The following is a 23,561-nucleotide window of genomic DNA, read 5'->3' on the forward strand; positions in this document are numbered from 1 at the left end:
ATTGCAGGTGTGTGTCACCATGCTTGGCTCATAGTTGTATTTCTTTTTGTGGTTACTGTTTAAAAAAATGTTTGTAGCTACTGGGTAAAGAATGATGAATGTGGGATAGCCTGAGAAAGGAGGCAATGAAATTATAGAGGTTTTCTTGGTTTTAAAAAATAAACTTGGGGATGTGGCTCAAGCGGTAGCGCGCTCGTCTGGCGTGCGTGCGACCCGGGTTCGATCCTCAGCACCACATACCAACAAAGATGTTGTGTCCGCCGAGAACTAAAAAATAAATATTAAAAATTCTCTCTCTCCTCTCTCACTCTCTCTTTAAAAAAAAAAATAAAAAAAATAAACTTGGGGCTGGGGTTGTGGCTCAGCGGTAGAGCACTGGGTTCAATCCTCAGCACCACATAAAAACATATAAATAAAATAAAGGTATTGTGTCCAACTACAAGTAAGAAAAATAATTTTTTTTAATTAAAAAAATAAGCTTTCGGGCTGGGGTTGTAGCTCAGTAGTAAAGCACTTGCCCTGGGCTGGGGATGTGGCTCAAGAGGTAGCTCACTCGCTGGGCATGCGCGTGGCACTGGGTTCGATCCTCAGCACCACATGAAAATAAAAGATTCTGTGTCCACCGAAAACTAAAATATATATATAGAAAAAAAAGCAATTGCCTAGCATGTGTGAAGTACTGGGTTCAATCATCAGCACCATATAAAAATAAACAAAATACAGGCACTGTGTCTATCTACAACTAAAAATTTAAAAAATAAATAAACTTTGTTCTGGGCACCTGGGTGCACATTTTTTTTTTTTAAAGAGAGAGAATTTTTTAATATTTATTTTTTTTTAGTTATCGGCGGACACAACATCTTTCTTTGTATGTGGTGCTGAGGATCGAACCTGGGCCCCACACATGCCAGGTGAGCGCGCTACCGCTTGAGCCACATCCCCAGCCTCTGGGTGCACATTTTTAATCCCAGCAATTTGGGAGATTTGAGGCATGAAGATAGGAAGTTCAAAGTCAGCCTCAGCAACTTGGTGAGGTCCTAAGCTACTTAGCACCAAGTCTCAAAAAAAAAGGATTGGGGATGTGGCTCAGTGTTCAAGTGCCTTTGGGTTCAATCCGTGGTAACAAAACGAAAAACTAGACTGTTTATTTTGAATAATTTTGGATTTATAGAAAAGCTGTGAAGATAGTAGAGAGTTATATATCCATGACCAATTTCCTCTAATTTTGTACTACAGTGCATTTGCCTAAAACTTGGTACATAAATATAAAAAAAATTTTTTTTGGTGGTACTTACACCAAAAAACTACATCCCTAACCTCTAAATTTCAAATTTTCTTCAGATTTCAACAGTTTTCCTATTATTTCCCCTCTCATACTGGGGATTGAAAGGGATGAGCTACTTCTCCATCTCTTTATTTTTCACTCAGTGAGATAAAGTATCACTAAATTGCCTAGGCTTGACTTCAATTGGCAATCCTCTTGCCTCTGCCATTTTGGGATTACAGGCCTATGTGACAATAGTTTTTTTTTGTTTTTTTTTTAAGAGAGAGAGAGAGAGAGAATTTTTTTTTTTTTAAGAGAGAGTGAGAGAGGAGAGAGAGAATTTTTTAAAATATTTTTTTATTTTTTAGTTCTCGGCGGACACAACATTGGTATGTGGTGCTGAGGATCAAACCCAGGCCGCACGCATGCCAGCCGAGCGCGCTACCGCTTGAGCCACATCCCCAGCCCGACAATAGTTTTCCTATTATTGTCCTGTTAGGTTCCAGCACCCACCCAGTCTTGATTACCATATTACATTTAGTAGGTTTTTTTTGACTGGGAGGTACTGGGGATTGAACTCAGATGCACTCAACCACTGGGTCACATCCCCAGCCCTGTTTTGTATTTTATTTAGAGACAGGTCTCACTGACTTGCTAAGCTTTAAACTCATGATTCTCCAGTCTCAGCCTCTGGGATTACAGGTGTCCACCATTGCGCCCAGTTTAGTAGTTTTTTTTTTTTTAGTTGTAGCTGGACACAATACCTTTATTTATTTATTTAATGTGGTGCTGAGGATGAAACCAAAAGCCCCAAACATGCAAGGCGAGCACTCTACCGCTGAGCTATAACCCCTTAGTAGGGTTTGTTTTTTTTTTTAATAGACTATATACTATACCTATCTATACAGATTACATGTAGTGTATGTTTGGTGTAAAAAATGTGACTTTTTTTTTTTCCAATTTGCTGTTTTGGGCATAGTGAGCTATCACAGCTCAAGTCTACCACACAAATCTTCCCCAAAACTTGTTGGAGTTAAGAGAATTTAGGTCATGATTTTTTTTTTTTTTTTTTAGTGAAGGGAAAGCGAGGAACGAGAGATAGGTAAGGGAGAAATGAGAGAGACCAGGCAGAGATATACATGGGAGTTTGTCAGAGCTGACAAAGTCCATCACATATAGGAGAGAGGCAAATCAGTTCTGGAACTTTTATGCGGGAGGCTCAGGAATCACCGCTGGATGGGTCCTAATGCTGGTGGTTAAGGCTAGGGTTGTTATGAGGGAGTGGTGAAGCCAGACTTAAAATTAGGTAGTCAGTGTAGTTAGGTAAATCGGGACTAATACGGAGTGAAATCTAAAATGGAGGCCATGTTGAGAATGAATTTCCAGAAAAGCTGAGCAACTCTCGAATGTTAATGAAGCCCAGGAACCGCTCCAACAGATTTGAAGACAGCGCATCCCAAAGAAATGTTAATGAAGCCCAGGAAACAGCCCCCAACAGATTTGGAGATAGCCCATTCCAAAGAAATGTTAATAAACAGCAAACTTGACTCGGAAATGCCCAGATTACTTGTTTGGCCCACCTGTGTCCCAACCCTTCCCACCTACATTCCATCACCAAAAACTATAAAAAGGGGAACACTTTCGCCCTTCAAAGGATTCCACCTCTTGGGTCCCCTTCTTCCTCCGGGAGAAGTCTTTTCTGCTGTCCTTTAATAAACTTCTAATTTTCCATTCTGACCTTGCCTCAGCGTGCTTCTCTGGTGTTATTCTTCAACATTGGGGAAGCAAGGACTCCTCACCGGTCAACAGCCAACAGCGGTAACAGTGAGCCTTTCTCAGAAAGGCCCTTGGGTGGAAAAGGAAACTTCTTCCTTAAAATGGCAGCTGTCATGTAAGATGGCCGTTCAGATGCTAAGCAAGGACTGTATACAAAGTTAATCACAGAAATATTCAACGAGATACAGTGTATGGGGGCTGGAAATGTAGCTCAGTGGTAGAGCACTTGACTAGCGGGGGCAAGGGCCTGTGTTTGATCCTGAATACTGGGTACCGGTGGGGGTGGAAGGAGGTTGTATAGAATACAAGTGATACCGACGGTTCTCCTGATGAGTTCTTGCTTCCCTGATTTCTGAAATACAACACCAGAGAAGCACGCAGAGACAAATGTAGAGTGGAAAGTAAAAGGCTTTATTAAAGGATAGCGAAAAGACTTGCCTCTGGAGGAAGAAGGGGATCTGAAAAAGCAGAATCCCTGGGATGGAGAGATCTTATCTTATTTTGTATCTAAGGTCTTCTTTTTTTTTTTTTAATTTTATTTTAAAGAGAGAGTGAGACGGGGGGGGGAGAGAGAGCGAGTGAGAGAGAGAATTTTTAATATTTATTTTTTAGTTCTGGGCGGACACAACATCTTTGTTGGTATGTGGTGCTGAGGATCGAACCCGGGCCGCACGCATGCCAGGCCAGCGCGCTACCGCTTGAGCCACATCCCCAGCCCTCTAAGGTCTTCTTTTGTCCTCCTGCTTACCGGTAGGAGGACGAAAGGTGGAAAACAGGTGAGACGCTGGGGCAAGGTAGGAGTGATCCGGGCTGGAAGGGCCTAGGGTGATTTGATTAGCACCTCTCTATTTGCTGGGAGCTGCTTCATTAACAGTTCTTTAGGATGGGCCAACAGTGCCCTTGGGGACATTAACATTTCAATCTCCCAGATTTAGTTCTGACTTCCTGGGCTCAGATTGGACTCCCTTTTATTTAGACTTGATATCAGACCCGATTTACCTAGCTACACTAACTACCTATCTCTTTAAATCTGGCTTCACAAGCAGGAGTATTTGGGTAGGGGTTAGGACCAAAGTATCTTGAAATAGATTTTTCTATAACAAAATAATACTAAGATATAGTTGTGGAGCGGTTAGGGTGGATAAGGCTTCCTGGATTGAAACTTTGTTTCATGGAAAAAAAGAAGGTTCTGGCTTTGTTAGGACATTATCAATAGAACCAGCCACTATTTCTGATCCTTTTAAAGCTCAAAACAATTCTGCAAGGTAAGCACTATTTCCCTCTTTTCGGAGAAGCTGAAAGAATTGAAGGAATCTGCTCAAAGTCTCACAGAGAAGAACGCGTGCACCCAACTGGTAGCTTGCCTCAGGTCTGGCTTGGGAGCTAAGATTGTAAACACTAAACGAAAGTCTTCTCCACCAACACCCGCAACTTCCGGTAGCTTGCCAGAGAACCTCAGCACGCCTGCGCAGTCCTGCCTCACGACGTCACCTCGTCCCGCCCCCTCCTGGAACGCGGAGCCGCTGAGCGGGCCGGCGGCCATTTTGTGAAGCGGCGTAGGAGGTGGTGGCTGCGGTGGGCTCCGGGAAGCCGTTCGGGCTGGGGCTGTCGGCCGCGGGGCGGAGGCACTCGCGCGGGGGGTAACTCGGGTCTGGGTTCTGGTGCCGCGCAAGTTCTCCCCGGTAAGACTCCCACAGCCCCGAAACGGGCGGGGCTGTGCGGGGCTCGAGCCGCCCCTTGATGGCCCGGGGCGGGGCCTTCGGAGGCCTCTGAGCCCGCCGCAGCGAGCGCCCCACACAAAGGGTTGGGGCTGGCCTGCGGGGTTCCTGGGGCTCACTTAACGTCTCTGCGGCCTGCGCGGACGCGAGGAGGGCGCGAGAAAGGATGAGCCTGCGTATCGAAGTGGGGACGAAGCTATAGCGAGAACCCTTCCGTGGTCTGAGAGGAGGCAGCCAGAGCTGGGTACCTCGGAGGCCTGTGAACTAACGGGGACTGCAGTGAAAATACACCTACATCCCGCATGGGGAAGACTCCCTTTGCCTCCAAATAGAGCAGAGGTTAAAACAACACCGCTGCCCAAGTGGAGAGGTGATCGTAGTGAGGACATTCTTTGTAACTGAAGTGTAAAGAAGGCCTTTGTGGCCTTCCAACAAAAGGGGACTACAGTCGGGACACATCAGGGAGGAGGAAGCTCACTCCTGTGAGTCCAGGAAGTTAAGTCTCAGCACTCACCGCCTTCCTGGCTTGAAGGTGGGCTTATAATGAAGTGCTTTCAAGGCCCAGAGCTAAGGAGGGGCTTACTCTAGCGTGTGTAGAAAGCTAGTGTTGTAAGCAGCAATTTGTAAGCAGCTCCTTGGGAGGGGAATCTCTGGCACTATGAAGGAGAAAGTCCTGTAAGATGTGGAGGGTGGATGCTTTCGATGGACAGTTAATTGAGTTACTCTGAAGCTTGGCGGCGCTACTTTGCAGCCACGTGAAATGGGTGGGAGGGCCTTTGAAGATCTACAGGTTAGTGTCGGGGTTGGACTTAGAGCAGCGGGTTTGCATAGACTTTGTCTCCCGTGTGTGCTTTATGGTGAAAAATATGAGGAATTATAGTGTGGGCTACTCAGGATTACTCAATGCTAAACATTAATTCAGCTAGGTAGTGTATATTGAGAATTGCAGGCTGTGGTTGGAGAGGTTTCTGGCCTTAAAACTCGGCTTGGCGCCTGTGTCCCCAGAGAAGACCTAATGTAAATGGGGGCACCTGGCAGGAGCCATTTTGTATCATTCAAGATTAGGATGATGCCAATCAAAATAACCTTCGGGGGTCGGGGGGGAATGTGGCAACTGAAGGCTTGTGGAAGGGAGAGGTTTGTGAATGGAGTGTTTATCTTAGAGCTTCTTGCCTGCATGGTTTCAAATGGTGTAATTTTTGGAAAATTCAGTCTTAGCAACAAGAATTGCCTGGGACCTTGTTAAGTAGTGTTGTTAATATATTTCAGAGTATTTGCCGTTGGGAAAAAAATCCTGCAAGTCTAGACATGTAGGTTGTACTTGTTTTTGAAATTGGTAGTTTTGATGGAATGGAGATTTTTTGATTTGGTGGAAAGTTTTGTGTTTGTGCATTTTTGTAAGAATAAAAAGTTTGGAAAAACTGTTACAGGTGATTCACATGAATCTATGGTGATTTTTTTTTTTTTTGAAGGAAATGAAATGTTTGGTATGCTTATATAATAGTTCAAAACAGGGAATGCATTTTTATGTCACTTTCTTATGTTGGATTAAATGTTGGTTATATTGTTTGATTGTAATGTATAATTTCAATTTTTCTTATATTCAAATCAGTAGGTGAAAAATACAAAGCTTTAGAAACCATTGTGGTAGTTACTTATAATGTGCTCTTACAGTACACTTTAGACTTTTTTCACTTTGATATGTCAAATATTTTGGTCGACAGCATAATGAGATTTTTGGGGGTTGTTGGTACAATTTTCTAGGTATAAAACTTGATTTTTGTAGATCAATGTGTACCGGATGCTGGAGTCCAGTGACAATATTGGTATTGCTTTTATTCCATTTTGTAGAGGGTCACTTCATTATTCAGTTTGGTTGTTTTCTTTTGTAGGTGTAGGAAGAACTAAGTATCAGTAATTGGCTGCACAAACAATGCTTTTAGCTATCTCCCTAAAACATGGAGACTGTTGTCAAGTTTTATGTCTAATGCCTGGCTCACAAGTGCTTAATAAATATTCATGGATATTTGTTAAATATTTAGGTCAACTGAACAGAATAATAATTTTAACTGTGTAGTTTTGTCAGACTTTACTACCACCCTCTATGTACCCTTTGGTTTGCAGAGTTTTGGTTTAAAGCCAGCTTTTCAGTGCTAAACCACAGTGAGGGTGAATGTGGTAGGTTAGGTTAGGAATATTTTTACTTTGAAGTGTAAATGAAGTAAGAAAATGAACATTTTTGTTGAACTTTTGGGGGGGATCAAAAATAACAATATTAAAGTCTTGCTGCCTTTGAGTACTGAATGGGAAGTTAATGGGAAAATTGATCAATGTATTATAAAATGGATACATCTTCATCAGTGTCAGAAGAATTTTTTCATTATGAATGATCCCATAATCTTAAATGTGCTCCATTTGGTGATGGGGATAAAATCAATTGGATGAAGCTGTGGTAGTTTCATAATGCTTTCCATAATGTGATTATGATTACACTCCTTATAGTGTGCCTATTGTAATCGATTTTCTGCTGCTTATCTCTGATGTGAAATGAGGTGTTGCTGTGTTTTTTTGTTATTAGTGTTGTTTCTTTTAGATCTGAATGAAGTACCTAGATTAACTGAACAAATATTCACTTCTGAGTGTTTATTACAAGATGAAGAGTGTAGATGGTCAAGTTCTAGTTTGTGTCTAGACTTGATAAAGAGGTTTATCATTTTATCCTGAAACTCCAAGTGATTAGAATGACTAGTAAATCAGAAAATCTTGTCATAATATGCTAAATTTTTATAGCAGATATTTGTAATTTATGTATAAATCAGGTAATTGTCGTGCTGCGTTAATGTCTGTGTTAGGGTATGAAATGGAAAGTATACTAGAGCAAACTTGCTTGTTTTAGATCTTCTCAAATGTATTAGTGGATTAATGGTAAACCAGGCCCGTTTTCTTTTTGCCTATGCTTCTAGTCTTTGTATAAGTAAAATACATATTTTTAGGGGGGTGTTGCATAGAATTGTTTCTCTTGTCCTTTTAAAGTAATGAGAGCTTAAAGTGAGTGGGATGAATTTTTCAATTTAGAATCCTGCATTAGATTGCTAACTGACATTAGCTTATAGGAATGAGCAGGTTCCTGAAAAACAGTGATATCACGTTAAATTATTGTGATCTTTACAAAGTATGGTTTTGAAACAAAAATACTTCAGTTCTCAGAACCTTCTTTCCTTTCACCTTGACTTCCTGCATACTTTGGCTTGGGATGGAATGGGGGTTTCTCTTTGCTGAAATAGAAGAGAATCACAAATTTATATGTGGATTGATTTTCGTATTTTTAAATTGAACACAACTTAAATGAGGCATTTGTCAAATTCAGCTGGGTTTTCAACCTTTCTTTGTGGAATGAGATTTTTTTTTTCCTAATAAAATAATTTCGAACAGTCTTTAGAAATTTTTGTGTAGATCTTATAAGTTCCTTTGGGCTTGAGTAGATGATCTGGATTTGTCCTTCAGATGCCCTCTTGGTTCTAGAAGGAAAGAGGCTGAGGAATCTGCTTCCATTGTATTGAGACTTTTTGAATTAGAATCTCCAATAGGGATCAAATGTTTTTCACAAGTAACTTAACTAGAAAATTACCCTGCTTCTATAGCTGCTAGAGTGGACGCCTTTTAGAAACAAATATTGCAGTAATTTCATGCGCTTCTTTATAACTTTATTTGAAGCTTCTTTTTTCCGTCGTATTTCTCTTTGTGAACCTTAAGTAAATTGCTAGATATGGCTTTCAGATGAAGAGCCTTAAAACCCTTTAGACTTAATTAGAATAGATTTGTACAATGTCAAAGATTAATACAATGCTCTGGACTTTTGAAAGTGTTTATAACATTTGCATAGCTTTTTGGCAAAACTGTTCTAAATTTGAGTAGTTGACGCAGAGACATTTAACTTGTCCTTTAGACAAGTTTGGAATAACACTTGGGATTTTTAAAGTTGGTTTTACTTTCTGGTGATGAATATTAAGCTCACTAGTGATAGCTTAATTTTGAAAGATATTAAAAAATGAAATTCATTCTACTGTCATAACTAATTAGAACAAATTTTAAAAATGAGCATCATTTATCAATCTATTGATGATCTTAATACTGAACAGCAGCAATCTTTTTCCTCTCTTCTGAATTAAAAAAATAAAAGACCTTTTGAACCAGATGCATTGGCACAGTCTAATAATCCCAGTCCCTTGGGAAGTTGAGGCCAGCCTTACAGTTTAGGGAGATCCTGTTTCAAAAACTAGAAAGGGCTCAGGATATAGCTCAGTTGGTAGAGCACCCCTGGGTTGATTCCCCAGTACTCCCCCCACCCACACTGTGACCTTTTGAATATAATTGTCATTTGGTCATGCATGTTGCTTGTGAACATAACTTTGTACCATTTTGGAATAAATTCTAGTGAAAGATGAGTGGTCTGTTTCTTAGTATGTCAGACATTGTTAGGGAATTTTTAAAACAAGATTTTTGGAACTGTTGTGTTATGAGAAAAAAGTATTTTTCCTGAATATGTTGAGCCCCAGTGGAAGTGGTCATCGTAGCCAAAACTTTCATTATGTTTTGTGATCTTTGATATTTTAATGCAAAGGAAATTATATTGAAAGAGTAGTTGCAATAATTTCCATGAATACCCTTGAATTGACAACTTATTTTGCCAAGGAATTATTATTGTGTGAACTTGGTGCTTTTTCATCCAAAGTTTGGTGGGAATATAGGGAAATAGGTAGAGGTTGGACTTGTTCTGCCACCAAGTGATAAAATCATTACCAGTTGTGAAGCTGAGCTTTGTTTCTGTTGATTCATTCTTGGGCTAATTCATAACATGTTTGTGAGACATATAAATATATAGATATTTTGAGAGACTTCTATGCTTGAAAAGTAGTACAATTAAAAGTGTATGTGGGAATTTGGTGTCTGCTTTCCCCCCCTTCTCCCATGTGCATTCCAATGAAGTTCTCTGGTGGTTTCAGACTTGCTGCCTTAATATACAGTTCAGTGTGGCCTGTGCGTATTGTTTTGTGTTTCCTGCATTGATTTTTGCCTCCGTTTATTCTCTATTGCAGTCTAAAAGTTGGTTTTAATTGGTTGCCCACAGGATTGACTTGGCCTCTACTTCTTGTTAAGAAAATACATCTCTTGTTTAATCAGGTAAGAGACTTTGAATACAGGGTTTGTTTTAATACAAAAATAAAATGAGATACTTTGTTAAGAAAACATAAAAATATGTGTAGTGGTGAAATTGTTGTATGTGTGTGTTTACAAATTTATTTGAGGGTTGGGGTTGGGGTAAATGGGTACCTTGAATAGTTTTGCTTCCTTTGAGGGCCAGTTTTACATGGATGCATTTCTCCTGCTACATTCTTTATTGTTAGGTAGTAAGTAAATTTACCCCCTTAGTAGCTTTCTAGATGACGTACAAATACAGGTGCTTGTTATTGGTATGGGTATATGTATATATGTATATGTGTGTATATATATAGTCCCTGGGGGTATAGGTATAGACAGTGAGTTATGTTGTAGAGTACAAATTTTAGACTTTAGATGGAAACTTAGCAAATTTAATATAACTTTTTTGTTAACTAAGCTAGACTCAAGATAGGTTGAAATGACTTATCAAACAGGTGCTTATTAGTAGCAGAACAACAGATGATAACTCATATTTCAGAACCTAAAAATTGTTTTCCTCTTCAGATGGCTTTATGAATAAATCTTGTGCTCTTCGATTTAATCCTCAGCCCCTTTCCTGTTTGTAATCTGAGGCAGATGAGCATGTTTTCATTGTAACCTTGTATAGACTTTCAGTAAATCTCTTCTCAGCAGAAAATGGTTTAAAGACTTAACGAGTGTGTCATTTTGCGTTGTGTTTAATTTTTGTGTACTTGAGGCCATATCAAGTTCCCATTTTATTGTCTGAGTGCAAATTTACATCTCTCTCAAGTTGTTTTGGGTACCTGGTTTACAAACCATGATGTTTTCCCCATATAAAGTGATTAAATATTTTTTTGAAGTTAAACAGGAATGCTATCTTACTTTCCTACATTTGAAAAACTTCCTTTTAAACTGTTTAATAATGTAAGAAAGTTTGTTGGCATAATTTTTTTTAGTGTTAATTTATCTTCTTGACTCTTGTAAATAAATGAAAAACTTTGCCCATCTTCCCCAAATTTGTAGTGCTTTATGATGATTCATGAAGAGCATTTTCTATTTGCCAGTCCATCTTTCTGGATTAAATTTGAAAATAACTTTTAATTTTGGACTGGGATATAGCTTAGTGGTAGGTAGAGCACTTGCCTAGAATGTGCATGCAAGGCCTTGGGTTTAATCCCTAGTACTGCCAAAACCAAACAACAACAAAAACAACACTTTTATTTTTATATATAAGTGTGTTAGAAAACCATCAAAGTAAAGTAATATATTTCTCTTTATCCTTCTTTTAGAGATGGAGGTCTTGGCTATTTGCCCAGGCTGGTTTTCGTGCCTCAGCCTCCTGAGTAGCTGGGGTTATGAGTGTATACCACTGCATTCAGTTTATTTCTCCTTGTATGCAGCAGTCAGAATATTGAGATATAGTTATAGATTTGATTACATTATATTAGTATTCATGTAATACTTTACATGGAAGAACTCCTTTCTAGAATGTTTCTTAAACCTTATAACAGGAGAGACCTTTTAATGCCCTTGTTTGAGAAGTAATAAAACCACGAATAATTAATAACTTCCTTGAGGCTTTGGAGCCAGTTTAATAGGCTCATATTGAAAAGTTGATTTGTTCACATTAATTTCAAATTAATATTTTTTCAGCCTTATAAATATGGTTTGTGTCGGTTTACAAAAGCCTGCCTTTGCATTTGCTCTTAGAAGCCATTAGAACTGAAATACTGAGATTTGATTTAAATTTGGAAGAAACTTTCATTTGACTAAATTAAAATAGACATTATTTAAGGAGATCATGAATAACTAGAGATCCCACAGGAGTTATATTGGGTAAGAAACTGAACAGTTGCTGAGTAAACTTCACACCCTAGACAAAACCGAAAAAATTATTCCTTTTCATTGTCAGCCCTCCCCTGTCTGGGGGAAAACAAGACCTTGTTTCCCCCCCTTTAATAGTAGATTTGGGAATGAATCATTGAACCTGAGTTTTAATTAATGTGAATGATGCTGTACCCAAGTTCTACATTTTAAGGTGATGAATTAAACCAGGTAATGTGCACACACGTGTAATCCCAAATACTCAGAAGCTTGAGGCAGGAGAATCTCAATCTCAAGCTTGAAGCCACCCTAGGCAACATATGAGACCCAGTCTCAAATAAAAGAAAAAAGTGATTAATAGCTAACTCAGGTTTTGGCTGTCCTATTTAGTATTTATTTTTTATTCTTTTTTTTTTTTTTAAATCCTTCCTGCTTTTTTTTTTTTTAAATATATATATTTATTTTTAGTTTTTGGCGGACACAACATCTTTGTTTTGTATGTGGTGCTGAGGATCGAACCCGGGCCACACGCATGCCAGGCAAGCGCGCTACCACTTGAGCCACATCCCCAGCCCTATTTTTTATTCTTAATATGTATTAGCCATGTTTATATTAAGTAATTCCATACATAGATTAGCTTTAAATAAAGTTATAAGGCAGATTGTGCTGGGCACAGTTGTACTCTTCTGTTGTCTCAGCAGTTTGGGAGGCTGTGGTGGGAGGATCACAAGTTCAAGGCTAGCTTCAGTACTTTAGTGAGCCCCTAAGCAACTTAGTGAGACCCTGTCTTAAAATAAAAAAGAGAACTGGAGATGTGGCTCATTTGGTAAAGTGCCTCTGGGTACAATCCCTAGTATAAAAACAGAACCCCCTTCCCCCCCAAAGAAAATGTTATTTTTAGGTTCAAAACTGCCAACCTAGATATACCACCAGCAATTGCTAGTAAATCAGGACCACAACCTAGCTCAGGAATGAGTGGCATTGTAAGCTTGCGTATAACAAGTTTTTTTTTTTGTTTGTTTGTTTCTGTGTGTGTGTGTGTGTGTGTGTGTGTGTGTGTGTGTGAGAGAGAGAGAGAGAGAGATTGAAAAGTGTTAGGAGCTGAGTGTGTGGGCACATGCCTATAATACCAACTATTCAGGTTGCTGACGCATAAGGATGGAAGTTTGAGGCCATCTTGGGCAAGACCCTGACTCACAATAAAAAATTTAAAAACAAAAGGAGGGCTGCTCAGTGGTAGAGCATTGGAGGCCCTGGATTCAGTTCTCAGTGTGCCCCCCCACTCCCTTCCCCAAAGAAAAGATTTAAGTTTTAGTTTGAAAAATGAAATTGGTTCTCATTTGAGACTTGAGCATTCCAATTTTTAATTTGGATTTTGAGATGGAACCCTATAAAATGACATTCTGGTAATTCTTTGAAATTATGAAGTTTCTAGGGAAGATGCTAAATAGTTTAAAATATTTAATGTGTCCTTTGTATGATTTTTCCCCCTACCTGTTGTTAAACTTGGCTTCCTGATTTGATATACACATTTCTTTTAAATCTTAAGGGCTAGTTGTCTGAATGATGTTATGGTGATTTTGTACTATCCTACTGTTTTTTCTTGAAATTTTCAAATCTTAGGACTGAACATATGATTGTTTCCAGAATTAATCTCTTTTGGAAATTGAAATTGTCTGAGTTTAACATTTAAATTTAGAATCTCTAAATTTAAAAAAAGATGATGCCTGTGTTAGCCTGAGGGACTGTTCGAGGGCCTAATATGGTAGTTGGTCATTCTTGCAGCTAAAAACATCGTGTGATAAACAGGAGTCTGACCTGGCCGTTGCCTTTTCTCATCTGCAGGTGTGTGTGGTTTCAGCGCAGCATGGCTGTGGTCATCCGTTTGCAAGGTCTCCCAATTGTGGCGGGGACCATGGACATTCGCCACTTCTTCTCTGGATTGACCATCCCTGATGGGGGCGTGCATATTGTAGGGGGTGAACTGGGTGAGGCTTTCATCGTTTTTGCCACTGATGAAGATGCAAGGCTTGGTATGATGCGCACAGGTGGTACAATTAAAGGGTCAAAAGTAACACTATTGTTGAGTAGTAAAACGGAAATGCAGAATATGATTGAACTGAGTCGTAGGCGGTTTGAAACTGCCAACCTAGATATACCACCAGCAAATGCTAGTAGATCAGGACCACCACCTAGCTCAGGAATGAGTGGCAGGGTAAACTTGCCTACAACAGTACCCAACTTTAATAATCCTTCACCAAGTGTAGTTACTGCTACCACTTCTGTTCATGAAAGCAACAAAAACATACAGACATTTTCCACAGCCAGCGTAGGAACTGCTCCTCCAAGTATGGGGGCTTCTTTTGGGAGCCCAACATTCAGCTCGACCATTCCAAGTACAGCCTCTCCAATGAACACAGTCCCACCACCACCTATTCCTCCAATCCCAGCAATGCCATCTTTGCCACCAATGCCATCCATTCCCCCAATACCAGTTCCTCCTCCAGTACCTACATTGCCCCCTGTGCCTCCTGTGCCCCCGATTCCACCAGTCCCTTCTGTGCCACCCATGACCCCTCTGCCACCCATGTCCGGCATGCCACCCTTGAATCCGCCACCCGTGGCACCTTTACCTGCTGGAATGAATGGCTCTGGAGCACCTATAAATCTGAACAATAACCTGAACCCTATGTTTTTGGGTCCATTGAATCCTGTTAACCCTATCCAGATGAACTCTCAAAGCAGCGTGAAGCCTCTTCCCATCAACCCTGATGATCTGTATGTCAGTGTTCATGGAATGCCCTTTTCTGCAATGGAAAATGATGTCAGAGAATTTTTCCATGGGCTCCATGTTGATGCGGTGCATTTATTGAAAGATCATGTAGGCCGAAATAACGGGAATGGATTGGTTAAGTTTCTCTCCCCTCAAGATACATTTGAAGCTTTGAAACGAAACAGAATGCTGATGATTCAACGCTATGTGGAAGTTAGCCCTGCCACAGAGAGACAGTGGGTAGCTGCTGGAGGACATATCACTTTTAAACAAAGTATGGGACCTTCTGGACAAACCCATCCCCCTCCTCAGACACTGCCCAGGTCAAAATCGCCCAGTGGGCAGAAAAGGTCAAGGTCAAGATCACCACATGAGGCTGGTTTTTGTGTTTACTTGAAAGGGCTGCCATTTGAAGCAGAAAACAAACATGTCATTGATTTTTTTAAAAAATTGGATATTGTGGAAGATAGTATTTATATAGCTTATGGACCCAATGGGAAAGCAACTGGTGAAGGCTTCGTAGAGTTTAGGAATGAGGCTGACTATAAGGCTGCTCTGTGTCGTCATAAACAATACATGGGCAATCGCTTTATTCAAGTTCATCCAATTACTAAGAAAGGTATGCTAGAAAAGATAGATACAATTCGAAAAAGACTCCAGAACTTCAGCTATGACCAGAGAGAAATGATGTTAAATCCAGAGGGGGATGTCAACTCTGCCAAAGTCTGTGCCCACATAACAAATATTCCATTCAGCATTACCAAGATGGATGTTCTGCAGTTCCTGGAAGGAATCCCAGTGGATGAAAATGCAGTACATGTTCTTGTTGATAACAATGGGCAAGGTCTAGGACAGGCATTGGTTCAGTTTAAAAATGAAGAAGATGCACGTAAGTCTGAACACTTACACCGTAAAAAACTTAATGGGAGAGAAGCATTTGTTCATGTAGTTACCCTAGAAGATATGAGGGAGATTGAGAAAAATCCCCCTGCCCAAGGAAAAAAGGGCCTAAAGATGCCTGTGCCGGGTAATCCTGCAGTACCAGGAATGCCCAGTGCAGGAATGCCTAGTGCTGGAATGCCTGCTGCAGGCATGCCCACTGCTGGTATGCCTGCTGCGGGAATGCCTGGCGCTGGCATGCCTGCTGCGGGAATGCCTGGCACTGGCATGCCTGCTGCGGGAATGCCTGGCGCTGGCATGCCTGCTGCGGGCATGCCTGGTGCGGGAATGCCCTCTGCAGGACTGCCTGGTGCGGGCCTGCCTGCTGCGGGAATGCCTGGTGCAGGAATGCCCAGTGCCGGAGGTGAAGAACATGCTTTCCTGACAGTAGGATCAAAGGAGGCCAACAATGGACCTCCATTTAATTTCCCTGGTAATTTTGGTGGATCAAATGCCTTTGGGCCACCACTGCCTCCTCCAGGATTAGGAGGGGCCTTTGGTGATGCTAGGCCTGGTATGCCTTCAGTTGGAAACAGTGGTTTGCCTGGTCTAGGATTGGAAGTTCCTGGTTTTGGAGGTGGACCGAATACTTTAAGTGGGCCATCGGGATTTGGAGGGGCCCCTCAGAATTTTGGAAATGGTCCTGGTAGCTTAGGTGGCCCCCCTGGCTTTGGAAGTGGCCCTCCTGGTCTTGGAAGTGCCCCTGGGCATTTGAGTGGACCGCCAGCCTTTGGCCCTGGCCCTGGCCCAATCCATATTGGTGGTCCACCTGGCTTTGGATCTAGTTCTGGGAAACCAGGACCTACAGTAATTAAAGTGCAGAACATGCCCTTCACTGTGTCTATTGATGAGATTTTAGATTTCTTTTATGGCTATCAAGTAATCCCAGGCTCAGTGTGCTTAAAATACAACGAAAAAGGTATGCCCACAGGTGAAGCCATGGTGGCCTTTGAATCTCGAGATGAAGCCACAGCTGCTGTCATTGACTTAAATGACAGGCCTATAGGCTCAAGAAAAGTAAAACTTGTATTAGGATAGCCATTCACATCAGTTCTTTATAGGGTAGACCTTCATATTGCTGTGTTCAATGCATCCAGATTGTTTTCCTAGTATTTTCAGGTTAGAACCTGTGGATTGTTTCAATTGCATATAGATTGGTTTCCATAACAAAAGCATTGGTTGACTGTTTACAGCTCACTACCAGGATGAACATTGCTGTATGTTACAGTAAAGCTATCTGGAGAGAACACAAAAATGATTTTGGCATACTATTAGAGAAACCATTTGTAAAAACTCAATGACCACATAAAGTTTATCAAGGAGTCTAGATTGGTTTTGTTTCATAATATATGGGATGAAGAAAATAGAAATGTCAGTAGAGCTCATTGAGGGTGCTCCTGCCAGCTACTAAAATATAGAAGTTGGCTACTCTTGGAATTTGGTTTAAAGCTGGACAGATGTGCTTTGTTATAGGGTCAAAGCTTTGTCTAAAGTCTTCATTTTCTTTTAAAATTGAATAAAATCTCTGTATACAGATTCATTGTATGTACCTTTATTGCTTCTTTGAGGATTCTTGCTGTATGGACAGTCCTGCTTCAGACGTTGCTGCTTTGCTTGCCTAATTGACTCATTTGTAAATGAGCAGAACTGTTTTGTTGGGTTTTTGCTTTAAATATGAAACTCCACAATTGGTTTGTGCTATAATCCTGAACTTTGATTTCTAATGACACACTTAAAACTGTGTGAAATAAGACTTTTGCCATAAAAATAAACTATGGAGTCCTACCTACCAGAGCCTTTTTGGTTTAACCGCCAAGTTTTAGTTTAGTAAGTTTAAAAATTGTTTATGTGGTTTGGGTGGCATTGAAACCAGAAAATACTTTTAGTAACCAGTGTTTAAGATGATTGTTCTAGCAATTCCCTTTTGTCCCAACTTCAGTGAAATTTTTGCCTGAAAGCATAAAAAGAGGGATCTATTCATTAGAAAGAGCATTATATTAATCTAGTCTTTTAAAACTGAAGTTGAAATTGTTAGCAATACCATTATAGAATAAAAGATTCATAAGCTGGTCCATAGGTTTATGTGTGTTTAATCCTGTTAAGTTAGAGGCTTTTTGGTATAGTTATTTAATCAGGAGCCTTGTTCTCAAAAATTCTTTGTGCAGAGTAAAAGTCTAGCTGCCAGAGAGGAGCAAATTAAGACTCCTTGCCCTTTTATATTCGTTTCTTGGGCCTTCAGGACACATAGCTTCTGGTTGGTACGTGTCCTAGTCATAAAAATATTTATCTTGCAATGTCCTGCTCGCTGCCACATAGGCTATTTAGGGCTTTTTCCCCCCCTTAGTTTAAATTCTCTAAAGATATGTCACATTATATTGTTAATGTACAGAATGGAAGATTGGGGAATTATCATGAAAAACAAATTTTTATCTTTTACATTGCTCTCTTGCCTTGGTTTAAAACATCTCCAACGTTTCCTACAAATCAATAATACTTATGGAGATCTGACCTTTAAAAGAAGTATATCCTATTAAAAATTATGTAGTGCCTTTTTGGTGTTGCAAATCAGTAGAACACTGAAATAAAGCGTCGCCCTTAATTTAGAGTAGTAACAGTTTCACTTGTGAAGATTGTGTACAATCAGAGGATGACAGTACAGGAATTTTGTTTTAGGGAAAGGATTGTTCAAACTCAAAGAAGAGGTGGCTGTGTTGTGGGTCTTTTTGATAATTCACAAACAAATTTGATATGACAGATCACTAGATACTGCTTCCTCAACTTAAAAAGCAATATAATGTTTGTATATGCTGTTCAATTTGAGCTGTTAAGTAATCTTTGCTCATTCCAAAGACAATGGGAAAAACTTCAGTGCTGCTTGGGAGTCTTGTTTCAACCACAGATTATTTTCCCCGTTGGAAAGCTGACTATTTTCATTTTAGAAAAAAAAAAATGGGTTGTTTGAAGATGAAAGTCCTTTTTCACAATTTATTTTGGTTAAATGTGCTCGTACATTCTTATTAAATATTTCATACACTTTATTGCACCTACTTTGTTATTTCTACATCTTAGGTAAATGATGAAAAGGAGAATTTGATTTCATTGTTCATCAAATTAAATAAATTTAATAGTGGTTTGTGTAGCAATTGGAGAGAACTATGTTTCATATTTCGTTGAGCCACAACAGTGCTTGTTGTGAAATGTAATTAAATGCTTTGCTGTCTTGGAACTTGATTTTTGTGTATCTGAGACTTATTAACATAGTGCTAACTGCTAAGCATACTGTTTATCTTCTGGGCTTTGGAGTTTCAGGTTTAAAAAATTCTTGAAAATGTTCTGTGAAACTATCCATACCTCTCTTCTTACAAATTTTCTCCTCTAAGAACTAGGTTTGGTGTAGAATTGAATTTATATTATTTTCTCATTTGCTTTGTATGGTATGAAGGATTGTAAAGTTTTGCTCAAAGTTGTGTGCATTTGTAAACACTATCATGGTATTCTCAATTTTTATGTGTAAATTTTATTGTCTGTGTTCGGTGACTTTGACATTAATGGAAGAGCATCTTTTCCATTAGGTTTAATTTTTTTTCCTCCTACTGAGTTTTTATTGTTCATTTTTCTTTGGGTTTAAAGGATTAGAGAAACTACGAAAAATGTATTTTATAAATAAGCAAATTTGTAACTTTTCTGAAGTTTAGTGAAAGATTTAGTTTATAAGCCTAATTTGGAGGTATGTTCTGTTTTTACACTGTAGCTTGGATATACAATTATTAGTGGCTGGTTTTTGTTTTTGTTTTTTAATGCAACACAGTGTTAAGTGAAATGTAGTTCCTGACTCTGTATACCAAGTTGTCAAAACATTGACAATGAAAATTCAATTAGAAAACTTGTTACTCAGAATTTCAAATAGTAATAATATTTAATATAGTTAAGGTCAGTCTTAACTCACCAGATGAAAATCTGGGACTGTATGGAAGTAATCAAACATGTACTTTTTAGGTGGAAAGAGTCACCTAGCATAAAAATGAGGAAGCATGACTTAAACTCACTCCATTTTTCTGGATTCTGTGATTCTGCACAGGTGTGGGTCAAGTGTGTAAAAAGAAAATTCACTTAATTTTGAGAACACTTAAAAAAACAAGTAAAGAAAATGTAAAAGTTGCTGGTAGTTAAACCTGTTGGAGAGAATTTCTGGCAGCGATTGCTTTAAAAATTATTTCCCACCTTCAGAAAATTTACCACATTTAAATTGTTTTACTGGCAGTTCTATTAGTAGTCCAAACTTTAGAAACTACACACAATAAAACGGCTCATAGACCATATGTGCCCAGCATTGCCAGCAAATACTGCCTTGGCATCATTCAGCAGATTTTCTTTTGTTTATAAAGATGAAGTCTGAATACTGTTCAATAAACTTGTCACAAAATAAAAACAGGCTGATGCTTTTAATGCTTTAACTGCACAAAAGTACTGAGCTATTTTAACATCAGTTTTTTAACCTTCCTGAAAATATTTTGTGCCTTTGGAAAGGTGAATTTTGGTGATCTTGGAGGAGGTAACAATTGTTGCTTTTAATTGTCTGCTAATGCTGAAGTTTGGAAAGAAGAGGATGCCTGGAACGGCAGGGAGGAGTCTTGATACTAGGTCAAATCTGTGATATCCACCTTTTCAGAATTTTAATTTACTGTGTGTGTTTGCTAGTGAACTACTTCATTATGTGGACTTGGAAAGAACAGATACCAGATTCTTCTTTTTCACAGGAGTCTTAAAGGGTCTGTGAATTACCATTTAAAAAAATTGATTACAGTAGGAAAAGAGAAATCTTCAAAATAGATTATAATTTTCACACACCTCTACATCTTTTTCTCTTTTTGTATTGCTGTATGAGGTATTTGAGGTGGGGAAGAAAGGAGAGGAATCACAAATATTGCTGCTTTCTGACATTGATGCTCTGGTTTTAGTCCCTTCCACACTTATTCAACTTCTGAAAAAAATAGTGATTGAGTTTTCATAAACTCCACAGAATTCTTTTTTTTTTTTTTAAGTTTGGATTACAGTTGCTGGATCTAGTGGGCTCTTATAACGAAAGCTCTTGAAAAGTGTAATTATTGCTATAGTTTATTGTGTATTTGAATTAGAATAACCAGCTCACTTAAGAGGTATTTAGACTAACATACATAATTCCAGGTAGTAACTGAACCATATTACTTTTTTTCCCCTTCCTTTTTTTTTTTTTTTTTTTTTTTTTGGGGGGACATAGTCTGCCCAGGCTGGCCTTGAACTCCCGGATTCACACAAACTCCTGCCTCAGCCTCCCAAATAACTGGGACATCAGGCACATGCCACCATGAGCCTTTTATAAATAATCAAGGTTGTCCAGGAATTTGAAAAATGACTGAGTGAAAAATGAACCACAGATACCTAGCATGGCCTTTACCGCCTGAAAGGTGTGGACTCTGATAATGATTGTTTTTCTTGTTGATCACTTCTGTAAATCATTGTTTCTGCTTTCCAGTATTTTACAGCAAGAGTTTATCAATTATGTACATCTATTGACTGTTTTCCCAAAAGTAGAGCTTTTGTGGGATATGGTAGAATCAAACTATGGCTCTGCTTTTTTATTTTAAAAAATTGCTTGATTACAGTTTCATCTTTTTAGTGTAAAATCTGATGGAACACAAAGACTTAATGTAAAGTGTTTTGAAAAGATTGTACTCTGATAGTCACACAATTAATCTTCTGATGCTAAGGTGACTTTTTCTGAGAAAAACCTGTTCAACAACATAAGCAAGTTCATCTCCTATTGGTGCCTGCTCAGGTAAACATTAATTCTTTTTGTGCTGTTCCTGGGTTTATTCTTGGTGCTTTGAGCTACTTTGTCCAAGAGTCTCAATAGCATCCTAGAATATGGCTCCTTTTCTGGGTCAACATAACTAGCAGCCAGCAAACCAAGGTGGCATGCTTTTCCACATCATTGCTCAACTACTGAAGAGTCCAGAAGGAGAAAAAAGCCACCTGATATAAATATTCCAACCCTAAAGCAAGGGCAGCATATTGTGATGGGGAAATCTCATTAACCATATCCCTTAAACTCTGCCTCAGGGACCTCCCGCTAGTGAAAATATTAGACAGAGACTCAGCTGGCAGTGGTAGAAAAGTGATAAATGGCACAGCAGAGCATTGGAAATGGAACCCCAGTTGTCCAATGTGGACTCTAATCTTAGTAAAAAGTTTCAAGTCGTTTTTTTTTTTTAATTTTATTTTTGGTGGACCTTTCCTTTATTTATTGATAGGCGGTGCTGAGAATAGATCCCAGTGCCTCACACATCCTAGGCAAGCGCTTTACCACTGAGCCATCAACCCAGCCCTCAAGTCATTTTCCAGATTAGTTGAGTGCTAACCATTTCATGTTAAGAGAATGAGATATAGTGACTGGGGGAAATGTATCAATGATACAACATCATAAATGAAGAGTCAAAGATGTTGTATTGGTTTAACTTGTCCCAGTAATGAACTAAGCTATACCTACATAGGTTATCCCTTGGTGTTTCAGTCCCTTTCCATTCTGCTGCCACCAGTGTTCTGCTTTGCCTGCTTATATAGTAAATCTTATGGTAACAAGGACTATGGGTCTCACTTGGACTGAAGATCCCTTGCTGCTCTCTTGGTAACCCTATCCTCCTAATGGGTGGAGGTGGTAGAGATTAGACTTAGCTCTTGATTAGTGAATAAGGCTTTTTCATACACACTTGTGCTTCATATCAAATGGTAACAGTTACATTATTCTACCACAAATCACCTGTTAGTCCTCAAGAAGTGGGAAAGCTTTAAGAAGGGTGAAGAAATTCAGCTGCTTTTAAAGGGTCTTAAATCATATCAGCTGGCACTACTGCTGATTTCCTCATATATCTTTGGTTCACTTTGAAATGAATTATGCCACCCACTGCTACACTCCTCCACATATTGGGTTGCAATGGGGGTGGGAACTCCCTCTGCCATCTGACCAGAAGAGCCCCTCTGCTATAAATCTGGCTAAACTGGTTGAAGGATTAATACAACTGCTGTCCTGAAATAGATAATGCTTTGCTTCTGGGGCTGTTGAAATTGAAACATCTATTACCTTCATGCTTCTAAGACGGTTCAACCTGAATATACATGGTAGCTATAGCTATAGCCTATTCTAACAACTTTTGAGGTATGTTCTGTACCTAGCACATGGAAAAGAAAGCAAAGTAAGTGTAGAGTCTTCATATATACATGAAAGTGCTTTATTGTATTTGTACCAGGCACCTCATGTACCAGAGGAGTTGGGTAAAGGCTTTCCTGAATAGTTGCTGAATGATGTTGAGACAAGAGGAAATGTAAACCAGCCTGTAGCTGCAGTATGATTTCCTTATTGTTGAAATCTCACCCTTACTTCCCAAGCAAGCAAATTTTGGAAACAACTCACCTTAAGTTCTCCCAAGTATCCCAAATGAAATATTCTAGTGAAGAGTAGGAAGATTTGCATTACAAATGACAGGTTACTTTTCTGTGGAATCTGATCTGCTTTTCACTCAGCCCCTCTGGGCCATAAGTCACTGCACATGGGAGATGGTCAGGAAGGTGGTCTTTCTATTGCATCAGATGCCCCACAGAAAGTAAATTCTAGCAGGGCATGATGGGGCAGAATTGACTACACTGTATATATTCTTTGAAAATTTTCATATAGATCACATTTTTCTAAGGTGAATTCTACCTTGTTTGCAATATTTATGGTTGCTGTTTAAAATGCATTCCTTTGGATGAAGTCCTGAGAATGTGGAGTCCAGCAGTTCCGTCATTCCTGCCCCAGTGGTTAAACAGGGAAAGTGTGATGGATACATAATTCTTTTCCATCTGTGTGCAAGGCTAGTTATTAAAGGTCATGAGAGAGACCACATGAACCTTACTACTCTCAGTGGACAGGTGGGCTTTAGATTGGGCTGGATTACAAGATGTGAGCCGTTGCTAAAATGGCTGGACAGAGAAGACACACTTTGAAGGAAAATCAGGTTGTGGTTCGTCAGTTATAGTGACCTGGGAAATATCATTTTCCTCCTGTGGCCTC

At 39.4% G+C, this 23,561-nt stretch overlaps 1 protein-coding gene across 11 annotated transcripts in view; it reads left to right on the forward strand.

Moving 5' to 3' along the window:
• The first annotated feature begins 4,559 nt into the window (after positions 1 to 4,559).
• Positions 4,560 to 23,561, forward strand: part of LOC308646433 (RNA-binding protein 12) — a 35,268-nt gene continuing 16,266 nt past the window's right edge. The window contains exons 1-3 of one of the 11 annotated variants that reach the window (XM_081289324.1): positions 4,560 to 4,722; positions 9,855 to 9,939; positions 13,609 to 17,011. In XM_081289324.1, the coding sequence (XP_081145450.1) occupies positions 13,631 to 16,513 (2,883 nt within the window). In that variant the 5' untranslated portion in view covers positions 4,560 to 4,722; positions 9,855 to 9,939; positions 13,609 to 13,630 and the 3' untranslated portion in view covers positions 16,514 to 17,011. The other 10 variants (XM_081289327.1, XM_081289328.1, XM_081289329.1 and 7 more) reach the window with 10 other exon arrangements.

This window comes from Spermophilus citellus (assembly GCF_964194105.1).
Source record: "Spermophilus citellus genome assembly, chromosome: 4".
In the NCBI taxonomy this organism is placed as follows: Eukaryota; Metazoa; Chordata; class Mammalia; order Rodentia; family Sciuridae; genus Spermophilus; species Spermophilus citellus.